The sequence below is a fragment of the Plecotus auritus genome (genome assembly GCF_963455305.1).
Source record: "Plecotus auritus genome assembly, chromosome: 7".
Taxonomy (NCBI): Eukaryota; Metazoa; Chordata; class Mammalia; order Chiroptera; family Vespertilionidae; genus Plecotus; species Plecotus auritus.
In genome coordinates this window covers 81,589,188-81,601,962 of record NC_137774.1, presented here as the reverse complement: position 1 = coordinate 81,601,962, position 12,775 = coordinate 81,589,188, and the positions used below count along the sequence as shown (strand labels likewise).

General features: G+C 45.7%; 1 protein-coding gene across 1 annotated transcript in view; it reads right to left on the bottom strand.

Moving 5' to 3' along the window:
* Window positions 1-813: 813 nt before the first annotated feature.
* Window positions 814-12,775, bottom strand: part of ERCC4 (ERCC excision repair 4, endonuclease catalytic subunit) — a 29,771-nt gene continuing 17,809 nt past the window's right edge. Inside the window, exons 10-11 of the mRNA XM_080680557.1 lie at window positions 7,188-7,300; window positions 814-2,550 (exon numbers count right to left, since the gene is read on the bottom strand). Coding sequence (XP_080536683.1) covers window positions 1,817-2,550; window positions 7,188-7,300 — 847 coding nt within the window. The 3' untranslated portion in view covers window positions 814-1,816. The remainder of the gene's footprint in view (window positions 2,551-7,187; window positions 7,301-12,775) is intronic.

Below are 12,775 nucleotides of genomic sequence, written 5' to 3'. Positions count from 1 at the left end.
ATGTAATGAAAGAACAATAAAAGGCAGGTGGAATGTACAAGAAGAAATAACGAAATAATAGAAATTACATACCTCAAGCTAAAGTGATAGAATAGGGTGAATAAAAATGATATTAACCATGATTATTTGAGGTGGTACAGCTATTTTAACGTTCCTTTTAATTATGATTTTAGTGTAAAATATATGCGTAGCTGACATTTTTGTTTTCTATTCTCAAGGGTATATTTTTAACCCTATTTTAAACAAAATTAGCAGCCCAAATCTTTAATCTACCTTAAACTAATTTTTGTTTCTTGTCCTCTTCTCTAACGCTCCAAATCTCTGAACAGAGTTCTACAATAATCAATAGGGCTCTTTGATGCCCCTCAATTCATTTTTGCAGTATCCTTGCAAAAACCACATATACTTTTAGCTGTATTAACATTCGTTAACATACCAAGAAACCAAGGAATCAGTATGGTTCCGTTTAGAGAGGACAGTTAAAAGCAGTACTTTTGTTGAAGTTGAAGCCCATTTTGTGTTACATGGCCCACTGTATCCTCTGATCGAGACTTAGTGTGACAAACAAAAACATGGCTGACACTAGAGAAACATTACCCTATGGGACATGGCTAGTGGAACTGATGTCTACATCAGCCCTTGAGGTAGAAATTTTACCACTCGTTATTAAGTATGTGAATAATACTTAAGTTAATAATGTTTAAATATAAAAGTTTAAAAACTGCACAAAGATGTTATGAATGCCCCTTATGTACACCTTAAAAGTCAAATGAAATCAATCAGGTTTACAATGAGATTGTTTTCTTTATGAATGTTTTAAAAATATTTTTTATTGGTTTTCTTTTGAGAGAGAGAGGAAGGAAGAGGGAGAGAGAAAGAAGAAGAGAAAAACATCAATCGGTTGCCTCCCACACACACCTTTACTGCGGATCAAGTGGGCAACCTTTCAGTGCATGGGATGATAAGCCACATCGGTCAGGGCTCTTTATAATTTTTTAAATACGTATATATATATTTATTTAGAATTTTATATAATCTATAAGTTGATTTTCCAGTTACTTACAGTCCTTTTAACTCAACTTAAGGAAGGAAAACAAAACTCTTTAGGACGTTAACTATCAGTAAAAACAGAATTCTAAGCGTTCCTCACCAACACCATAAAATTCTGTAAATAGGTAATTCATTTTATGTTTTAAAAATACTGGTTTGGAACGATTGAGTGCTTCATCTATATCTATTCGGGTGACTAGAAAATTAACCGGCCAGTTTTAGAGGTGGTTCTCTTAAATTAGTAGGAGGATGCCCCCATGAGTTTTCTTAGAGGCAGACAGGTGGCAGAAGGATGTCTGTGGAAGATGTGGGGAGAAACTGGTCAGGAATGGCAAAGTAATGTTTCCTTCTCAGAGTTCCCGGGGCCCTCTACAGACAGAGGGTGAAAACACGATTGTGTGCTTTGTCAGTCTGTGCAGGACACATAAATTTCAGCTTGTCTCAAAAGTGGCCTTCTATAAGCACTTATAGAACCTTTACTTGATCCTGATACACCTTATTTAAAAACTGAACACACGCACCCAGGCATGGACAGCGCAGGGAGGGAGGGAGGGAGAGCTGGCACGAGCAAGTTAAAAAGGTGCTTAAATGCAAAGTTCAGGGAGAAATCTTGGCTTCTGATCCACTGAACTAGGAAACACAGCACAAACATTAAAAACATGGGGAAAGAATGAGATACTGAGCTAATAATTAATAATGACCTATTACAGCTGGCAAAGAGCAGTTGAAAAGCACAGTCACGGGGTAAGTAAACAGCCACCATTGTTCATTTCTTCACTTTCCCTTTAGATAGAATCTCTGCATAAGAGGTGTGAATGAAGTCATAAAGCTGCTTAGCATTTGCAGCGTTCCCCAGAATACTTGTGAGCTTGTCTTGTGACAGGCTTGCTAATTCTGCAATGTTCTTCATGTGGTTCATCAAGGAGCGACAGTTTTTGGCATTCACCCCTGGCATCTTTAACAAGAAGTCCTGGGGCCCAGGATTATACTTTTCTGACTCGGGGAGCATTCCAGAGTCTGCTGTGACAGCCATGGCTGTCGCTGCATCAGGCTGTGGCTTATTTTGTTTTAGCTCCTCAAACAACTCTGCGGTGGCATGAGGCGACGGGCACCAGAGAATCCGGAGTTTGGGGAAGTGCAGGGTGAGGAGAGTGAGTTTGGAACTAATGTCGTTGCTGGAGATCTCCTGATGGAAGGCACCTCGGGCAATGAGAGAGAAAGGCTTACTGGGGTCAAACTCGATCAACAGCACTGGTCGCTTGTAGTAGCGGGACATGGAGACACACTGGCTGTAGAGGCGGCCGTTGTTTAAAGAGCCGATCAAATCACTGATGCTCTTGCGTTCCACACACATTTCTGGAGTCAGAATGTAATCTCCAACCTCTAAGGTCACTGGCTCAATGTCAATGCCCCGACGATGTATCAGAGATGGGAGTTCACTTCGAAACTCACGCATATCCACCACTATAGTTTGCTGTATACTTTTCTGTTCTTGGCCACCTATTAAGAAAAAAGTAGCATTTTAAGTAACATTACTGAGGAAGCATTTGTAGAAGATGGAATACAGTAATTAAAGTTTAAAATTATGTGCTATCACGTTCCCTGTGCCGTTCCCTCTACAGTCCCTCACCATTGCACTGAACACATTTTACTGGTTACTGTATTCCCAGCTCCTAGGGCAGAGCCTGGCACACTGCAGATCCCTAAAAATACTCGCTGAATAAATTGCCTTACGAGCTGCTGGGAACAATTTTGGAACTTTGAGTGCTTACATCAATGGGTCCTGAGGTGGGAAAACAGAAGAAGGTAGGAAAAGCAAGAACACCATGGAACAGAGCTCCTCACACTGTAATTTGCATGTGAACCAGCCAGGATCATGCTAAAGAGCAAATTCTGTGTTTTTTTTTATTCCTACTACCCAGATTTACTCTTTTTTAAAAAGTTAAATTTATTGAGGTGGCACTGTTTGCTAACATCATATGTTTCAGGTGGCTGATTCTGTGATACATCATCTGTATAGTGTGCTCACCACCCAAAGTCAAGTCTCCTTCCCTCACCACCCCTTTTACCCTCTCCCTCCTCCCCTACCCCCTTCCCCACTGGTAACCACCATGTTGTCTGTCTATGAGTTTGTTTGTTTGTTTGTTACTTTCTGTTTCATATCCCACATATGAGTGAAAGCATATGGTAAAGAGCAAATTCTATATAGGGGTTGGCAAAAGTAGGTTTACAGTTGTGAAACTACAAAACAATTTATTCTTATATTATTATTATTAACTAGAGGCCCAGTGCACGAAATTGGGCTGAGGGTTGTCCCTCAGCCCAGCCTGCACCCTCTCCAATCTGGGACCCCTTGGCGGACATTCCTCTCACAATCCAGGACTGCTGGCTCCCAACCGCTCGCCTGCCTGGCTGCCTGATTGACACCTACCTGCTCCCTTGCCAGCCCGATCACCCCCAACTGCCCTCCCCTGCAGGCCTGGTTGCCCCCCAACTGCTCTCCCCAGCAGGCCCAGTCGCCCCTAACTGCCCTCCCCGGCTGGCCCGGTCGCCCCCAACTCCCCTCCCCTGCAGGCCTGGTTGCCCCCAACTACCCTCCCCTGCCAGCCCGGTCGCCCCTAACTGTCCTCCTCTGCTGACCTGGTCACCCCTAACTGCCCTCCCCTGACAGCCTGGTTGCCCCTAACTGCCCTCCCCTGCAGGCCCGGTCACTCCCAACTTCCCTCCCCTGCCGGCCATCTTGTGACAATGTGGGGGCTACCTGACTGACACCTAACTACTCCCCTGCTGGCCCGATCACCCCCAACTTCCCTCCCCTGGAGGCCTGGTTGCCCCTAACTGCCCTCCCCTTCAGGCTCGGTCACCCCCAACTGCCCTTCCCTGCCAGCCCGGTCCCCCTCAACTGCACTCCCCTGCCGGCCATCTTGTGACAATGTGGGGGAGGCCATCTTGTGGTGGCCATCTTGTGGTGGCCATCTTGTGATGACATGAGGTGTGCCCATCTATGACAACATGGGGGCAGCCATCTTGTGGCAACATGGGGGCAGCCACCTTGTGACACGAGGGCGTGAAGGTCAATTTGCATATTACCTCTTTATTGTATAGGATTATTGCATTATTTATTTGTATTACAACTATAAACCTACTTTTGCCAATCCCAGGCTCTGTCTGAGATAGGGTCTAAGAGTACATCCTATATAATAAAAAGCTAATATGCTAATTAGACCAAACAGCTGAACAACCTCCTGGATGTCCTTCTGGATGACCTTCCGGATGAAGCCAGGGCTGTGAGGGGCTGCGAGGGCCGGCTGAGGCTGCAAGGGGCTGTGAGGGCCGGCTGAGGCTGCAAGGGGCTGTGAGGGCCAGCCGAGGCTATGCGGGCTGGCCGGGATTGCAAGAGCTGGCTGGGGCTGTGAGGGCTGAACCCCTTGCACGAATTTCGTTTATAATAAGCCCTAGTTTATAATAAGCTCTCAGGTGATGCTACTGCTTTTGGGTTAAGGACTTTACTACACAAAGGCTGTGACAGGCAGAATAACAGCCCATAAAGAGTTCCATGTCCTAATCCCTGGAACCGGTACACATGTGACTTTACATACAAATGTCATTAAATTACAGAGCTTAAGATTGGGAGACTTGGGATTATCCAGGCAGGACCCAGTGTCCTTACACGTGAAAGAGGAAAGCAGGAAAATTAGAGTTGGAACTGTTGGCTTTGAAAGTGGATGAAGGGGCCATAAGCCAAGGAAGGCAGGCAGCCTCTAGAACCTGAAAAGGAAAGGGGTTCTCCCCGAGAGCCCCTAGGAGGAATGCAGCCCTGCCAACACCTTCATTTTAGCCTGGTGAGACCCACCGGACTTTGGAATTATCTATATTATAAAAGGCCTGTAGCTGTAAGGATCAACGACTGGACTCACCAGGAGGTGCATTGATGGGTTTCGTGGCACCGGTGGGTGGGACTCAGTTCTGGGTCCTGTGGCGCCAGCGGGCGGGACTCCGCTCTGGGTCCTGCGGCGCTGGCAGGCGGGACTCCTGGTCTCGCGCAATTTCGAGTGCTGGGCCTCTAGTCTAGTATATATATAAAACCCTAATATGCAAATAGACCAAACGGCGGAACAACTGAACAACCAAACAACCAGGTGCTATGATGTGCACTGACCACCAGGGGGTGTGCACAGAACATGGCGGGTGTTGGCTGCCGTGGGATGGTGGAGCAGGTGAGCGGGGTCGCCAGACCCAGGTGGGGCACAGGTCACTGTAACTGGGGCAAGCCTCTGGAGGTTACTGAAAATTATTTGCTCTCGTGTGCTGTGGTTCCTCCTGGTGCTCAAACCTCCTGCCAGTGCCAGCCCCACTCGCACCCATTGCCAGCGCCGGAGCCACCACTCACACCTGCTGCCGGCCCAGATTGCCCCTCAGGGCTTCTCCATGTCCCCCTGCTCCTGAGGGGTGATTGGGGCCAGCAGCCACCTCTCTCATCCGCTGCCAGCAATGGCCCCACTCACACCCACTACCGGCACCAGAGCCGCTGCTTGCACCCGCACGCCAGTCCCAAGGGCTTCTCCACCTCCCCCTGCTCCTGAGGGGCGATTGGGACAGCAGTAGCTGCTCACACCCGCTGATGGCACCGGCCCCAGTTGCTCCATGTCATCAGTGGGTGTGAGCGGAGTTGGGAGCAATGGCGGAGGGAGAGGAGCTGCTGGAAGATAGGGGACCGGGGGCTATGGCGGCAGGGGCCGTGGGGGGGTGCGGAAGATGGGCTGAGACCCGCCCCTGTGCCCACCGCAGCCTTGCAGCCCACAGTTCCTTTCAAGGTGCATGAATTTGTGCACTGGACCCCTAGTAGGATAATAATTGTAACATAATTAATGTGTGTTGTTTCAAGCCACTAAGTTTGTGTTAATTTGTTACAGCAGCCATAGGCAACTAACACGGCTCAGAGGACTGAACTCAAACGGGCAGATTTCTGTGAGTAGCTTTCTGAGTGGCACCTCCACGCTCAAATCTATTTTCCTTCATACTGCCTTACATTCTAAAGTTCTGCATGAAATGCCACCAACCTGTTCAAGTTAATAAGAATCTTCTTCCCAAAGACCTAGATGCTCTGAGGCACTGTTTCCCAAAGATGATCCAAGGACCACGTCCATCAAAGCCCCTGAGACGCTTTCAGATCTACTGAATTGAAATGCCTATGAACTGAGGCCTGTAATTCCACAGTTTTAACAAGCATCTGAGGTATTTTTATTTTTTAATTATCCTCACCCAAGGATATGTTTTTATTGATTACAGAGAGAGGAAGGTAGAGAGACAGAAAAGAGAGACAGAGAGAGAGAGGGAGAGAGAAATTATCGATGTGAAAGAGAAACATTGATCCGCTGCTTCCTGTACACACGCCGACCAGGAATCAAACCTGCAACCTTTTGGTATATGGGATGACACTCCACCCAATGGAGCCACCTGGCCAGGGCTGAGGTTATTCCTAATTACACTAAATTCTGAGACCTACTGCTCTAACTGTGCTTGACCCCACCAAAGGTTAAATCAACTCAATCATATTGCTTTTCTCTGTCACTTGGCTGATCTCAGCTGCTGCCATGGGGAAATGGGATGTGGGGAAATGGGATGGGGGAATTATTCCTGGATCAGGATGTGCTTAGAATTCAGCAGGTCTTGGTGGTCTGTTGCAGTTTGGATACTGCACAGCAATGAGAATACACACACCTGGGATCTGGAGAAGCTTCAAGAAGCAATAAACAAATCCAGAAAGACAAGTGGGAATGTACCTAAATAACTCCTACCTATTTATCTCTGGGTAAACTGGCTCCTTCCAGTTAAGATAAGAACCTAATCACCATTTACAAAAATTTCTTTGCAAAAGTACATTCAGTCTCAACCAACCACATTTAAAAGCAGTGCTGGAACATAACTAATTTCCAAGCTGGGTGCATCAACTACACCCCCTTATTTTACAGGTGAGGAGCCTTAGATTCAGGAAGGACAGGGTTAATAAATGGCAGAGTGGAGACTAGGGTTTGGGAGCAGACATCCATTTTTAAGTGTTGAGAAAACCAAGTCTCGGCACAAAAAGTCTGGAACCTCACAGCCTCCTTTAGAGGGAACAGGAGGGCAGAACTCACCTGCTTTCCGAGTGTCGGTGGGATCACCTGCAGACACTGAGCCTCTTACCAGGTCTAGGTTTGTTTCACTTCTGCCTTCCCTTTCTTCTGGGACAACCATGCTAGCCTTTTCCCTGCGAGAGAAAAACACTTTAAACATTTTGGAATTAATTTAGAAATTCCAGACTTTAATCTTTTGTAAATTACAATATCGAAAATGACCAACATGACTGTAGTGGTAAAAAAGAATACAAGAAATACTTTAGAAGTCAATATGCCCAGACAAGTGATGGGCAAGAAAAGGATTTTTTGGTTGGGTACTACTTCCAATTTTCCAGAGTTAAAAAAGCTGCTGTTTATTTTCTATTTTATATGTTCTTTAACCACTTTCAGATATGAAATAAGCATGTAAAAACACTGCAGATAAATTATTGAAACTTTTAATAAAAAACATGCTAATGTTATTGAGCATTAAAAATAATTTAAGTAATTTGTATTCCAACTAGAGGCCCAGTGCATGACATTTGTGCACTGGAAGGTGGGGGGGTCCCTGAGCCCAGCCTGCACCCTCTCACAGTCTAGGACCCCTCGGGGATGTCCACCTGCCGGCTTACAGTCAGACATCCCCCAAGGGGTCCTCAGCACTGCTGCGGAGGCAGGAGAGGCTCCCGCCACTGCCACTGCTCTCTCCAACCAAGAGCCCGGCTTCTGTGGGAGCGCACTGACCACCAACGGGCAGCTCCTGCATTGAGCGTCTGCCCCATGGTGGTCAGTGTGCGTCATAGCAACTGATCGTTCCACCATTCGGTCGATTTGCATATTAGTGTTTTATTATATAGGATACGTTCAGAGTAATCATAAATAGGGATGGTTAAAAATCAATGATTTTAGAAAATGAAAACATACATGATAGAACTCTGATTTGAAAAAACTCCATTAAACACTCTCAATTTTAAAGGAAAAATCAGGGTTGATTCAAGAAAGCAAATTTCCAACTGAGATTTAAACAAAAACATCAGCATCTTAGCACTGATTCACTCACTGGTGAATTTATTTAAAAATATTTATGAGTGTGCCTATGTGCTGTGCTAGGTACTCTAGATGCAAATATGGTTACACGGTAATTCTTGTCTTCAAGGTAGCTCAGTACCTTATACTGCATAGATCAACAGAACTGCACATTCATAACAAAGGTTTGTAATCAGGAACTACAATCATGACAAGATCATCATTAACCAAAGAAAAAGTACGTTATATTCTTTTTTTTCTTCTTCTATTTCAGAGAGGAAGGGAGAGGGAGAGAGAGATAGAAACATCTATAATAAGAGAGAATCATTGATCGGCTGCCTCCTGCACACCCCCTACTGGGGATTGAACCCACAACCCGGGCATGTGTCCTTGACTGGAATTGAACCCAGGACCCCTCAGATGGGAGGCCGACGCTCTATCCACTGAGCCAAACTGGCCAGGGCCTTGAAACAGTAAGTACTGTGTATCCAATTAGTACAAGGTATGGCAGACAAGAAGAATAGGGCTATTCTCTTCCTTTGTAGGGCTTGCAACTGAATTGAGGAAACAAAGCAACCATGAGAGATGGGGGGACATGGAACAAACTGCACTAAGAGACTAGGGCAGCCGTGGGCAAACTACGGCCCGCGGGCCGGATCCGGCCCATTCGGCTGTACTATCCGGCCCGCGGAGCCAAAAGAGCAGAGGGTTCTCTTGCTCTCCCCTCTGCTCCTTTACTTTGAATTTATATTAGTTCACACAAACACTCCATCCATGCTTTTGTTCCGGCCCTCCGGTCCAGTTTAAGAACCCATGTGGCCCTCGAGTCAAAAAGTTTGCCCACCCCTGGACTAGGGTAAGGTGAAACAGAAGAGGAATCTTCAATATTAACTAATAATTTCAACAAGGGTTAAATAGCAAAGACTTTCCAATGGAAGGAAATGAAACCAGATGGACCAATTCTCCAACCACTCTGGATGACAAAGGAAATTTTAGAGCAGGGTATCACTAAATGATACCACTAAAGAATAGATATTATAATTTTAATTTCCATACGATTTGAAATGATATACAAATGCACAGTTATAATCAGTACACCATTTTAGACACAAAGTGTTAGACAGTAGTTCCGATTCAATTTTCCCTCCTTATCCTCAATACCAGTGCCAAGTGTTGCCTGCTGGAAAATTCTTTGCAATGACAATGAATCTGGCAGCCGCTCATTACTATTCCATTATATCTACTAGACTCTAGTTGAGGACAAAGGACCAATCATTCAAAAAAATTATTGCTCTTAAATTTCTTTTTCTTTCACATTTGGGTTAACATTGAGGATTTTCTCTCTCTATTTCTATTCTTTACACTGGCTAAGCTGCATATCACACATGGGAGCACTCCCATCTCCTGATCGATTTGTAATCTGTGAGTGGCGGGACAGCATGGTGCAGTGCAGACTCTGGAGAATCCTTATTTCCTGGATTTGAAATCACTTACTGGCTGTGTGGTCTTAGGCAAGTCATTTAATGGCTCAGTGCTTTGGTTTCATCTATAAAATGGGGATAATAAAACCTATCTCAAAAAACTGTTATAAGGATTACACATTTTATGTAAGGCACTCAGAACAGTGCCTGGCACATAATTAGTACTATAATAAAGGTTTACTGTTATTATAAGTGCACTTTTTCTTTGTTTAATCTGTTTTTATTGATTTTAGAGAGTGAGGAAGGAAGAGGGAGAGAAACATCAATGAAAGAGAAACAGTGATGGGCTGCCTCCTGCATGCCCTCTCCTGCACAACCTGAGCATGTGCCCTAATAGGGAATCGAACCAGCAACCTTTTAGTGCACATGACAACACCCAACCAACTGAGTCATACTGGCCAGACCTAAGTGTACTTTTCTTATAATGTGGTAACCTCATCCCCTAATTATCTATGATTATGCTAAAAAACTGAAGATTACTTTTAAGTGATTTCACAACTGTTTTAATTAATCTATACTAATAAAAGGGTAATATGCAAATTGGTCAGGACGCCCTCACAGTAACGACCAAACAGTAGGCTGCCTGGGTTGACAAGGCCGGCAGGGGGGTTAGTGAGGGACGACCAGGCTGGCAGAGGGGGGCAAAGAGGGGTGACCAGGCCAGCAGGGGGGGTAGTTGGGGGCAACTAGGCCAGCAGGGAGGGGCAAGGGGCAACCAGGCCAGCAAGGGGGGCAGTTGGGGGTGACCAGGCTGGCGGGGGGTTGGGGGGGGGCAGTTAGGAGTGACCAGGCCAGCAGAGGGGGGCAGTGAGGGGCGACCAGGCCGGCAGAGGGGGGGCAGTTGGGGGCGACCAGGTTGGCGGGGGGGCAGTTGGGGGCTACCAGGCCTACAGGGGTGGCAGGGGTGACCAGGCCAGCAGAGGGGCAGCTGGGGGCAACCAGGCTGGCAAGGGGGACAGTAAGGGGCAACCAGGCCAGCGCGGGGGGGGGGGGGCAACCAGGCCAGCAGGGGGGGCAGTTGGGGGCGATCAGGCAGGCAGGCAGGTGAGCAGTTAGGAGCCAGCGGTCCTGAATTGTGAGAGGGATGTCCGACTGCTGGTTTAGGCCCGATCCCAGATTGGGCCTAAACCGGCAGTCGGACATTGCCCGAGGGGTCCCGGATTGGAGAGGGTGCAGGCTGGGCTGAGGGACACACACCCCCGTGCATGAATTTTGTGCACCGGACCTCTAGTATTGTTAAATAAAAGAGCTAGTTTACCATTAAATGTTGTAACATAACTGCAAACTGGATTTGAGAAAAAATATACTCCTGAAACCACAGCTGTGAAGAAAATATTGTCTTCTCAAATTAATTTAACAGAAATTTGCCATAATTATATTTAGTCCCTTGCTTTCAGCATTTACATAATTATTCAAGTTACTCTCTGTGACAGACACAAAATAATTTAAAAATTCAGATTCCTACTTCCATTTAATCTAAAATACTGAAGTTTCTTATTTTCCCTTCAACATCTTCAATGATGCATGAATTGCTCGTACATGACAATAGAGGGAGGAGGCACTGAACTGAAGTCTCTTCTAATGGGCCTTTACTCAAGCCCTCATGCTAACCCATTTTGTGATCGTATTTTCTAGTTGTAACATTACAGATAATCTTACCCCTTCCTTTGAAAAGCAGTGACCTTTACAAAACTATGTGTACTCAGAATGTTATTACTAATTTTCCTATCCAGGGAGCATTTTATTATAAATACTTACAAGTGCAATCTTTTTTCTCTTTACTCATCTGTAATCTACTGATCTTCATTCTCATCAAACAATCTTTTCATCACCAGCTCGCTTGCTTGATTCATTCTTCTTTGGTTATTTTAAATAGTTGTACTGCTTTTATTCTTACATCACCCATGAAGGAGGTCCTGGCAAAAGCACATTATCTGACTCTGACATTAAATTTTTCTCCAAGTACAGGTTCAGTGCAAGTGCTCTTTCAGCAATGCACCTTACATATATTTTGCTTTTCAAAACAAACACTTCTCAAATTCCCCAGGTTTTCTGGGAAAGTAAATATTTTAAGATTCTAAATAGTATAACTCTCTGATTGCTATTTAATATGGGAAGATCTAACTAATAATAAGTAGACAATCACCATTGAGAGAGTTTAGAAAATTATGACAGGTCTTAGATAAAATTACTAGTACATTCCATCTGCTATGGATTGAAATGTTGGAGACAGTCCACATTCTGGGTTTTGCTGAGTAAGATTTCCAGTAAGTGCCAGGTTTATCCACACCTCATCACTGAGCCCTCTGATCTACAGAATTACTTACATAAACCAGAAATGACCTGGGGTCCCCAATACCGTGCTACAATCTGCTAAAGTACTTTTCTCCCCAATGTACCAAAGAGGCAGCCTCACGAAGGAAGCCTGGGGCATAAAAACTCACCTCCTCAGTACCTTCCTCCCCACATCTGGCCAGGCTCCTCAGGCTACAGCACTGTGCACCAAAGTATTAACTCAGCAGGCTTGGGCTGCTCAAACCCTGCACCAAAGGCCTGTCTCCTGGGGACTGGCCCATGGCCAGCTTCTGGGACATGAGCTCTGAGCCCCTGGAGTATTCTGCCTGGTGTTTGTATGCCTGAGGCCTGGGGCCACACAGCACCAGTTGGATCAGATGCTTTATGCTAAAATGTGTTTTTGCTCGGGGGGGCGGGGGGTAGAGTCTGTCAGGTTGGTACTCTGTGTCTGTTGACCGACCCTCAATAAAGATGCTCAGGTGGGGCCCCTGATGACAACACTGCGTGTACTGTCAAGCACGCTGCTGGGAGAATTAAGCTCGGCTATGTGACTCTACTGGGAGAGGACACTCAGAAGCCTATGCCTGGATCTTCCTGGGCTTTACCCCAGGTGCCTCTTTCCCTTGGCTGATTTTAATCCGTATCTTGTTGTAATAAACTGTAATTGTGAGATACCAGCCTTTTCTGATTCCTGTGGGTCCCTAGTGAATGACCGAGCTTAGGGTAGTCTTGGGGATCCTCAACATGAACACCAATGTGAGTAACCTAATCTGAATATTTTAGCTTTATGTGCTCATTTGTAACTTGGTGGCACTTACTTTAATC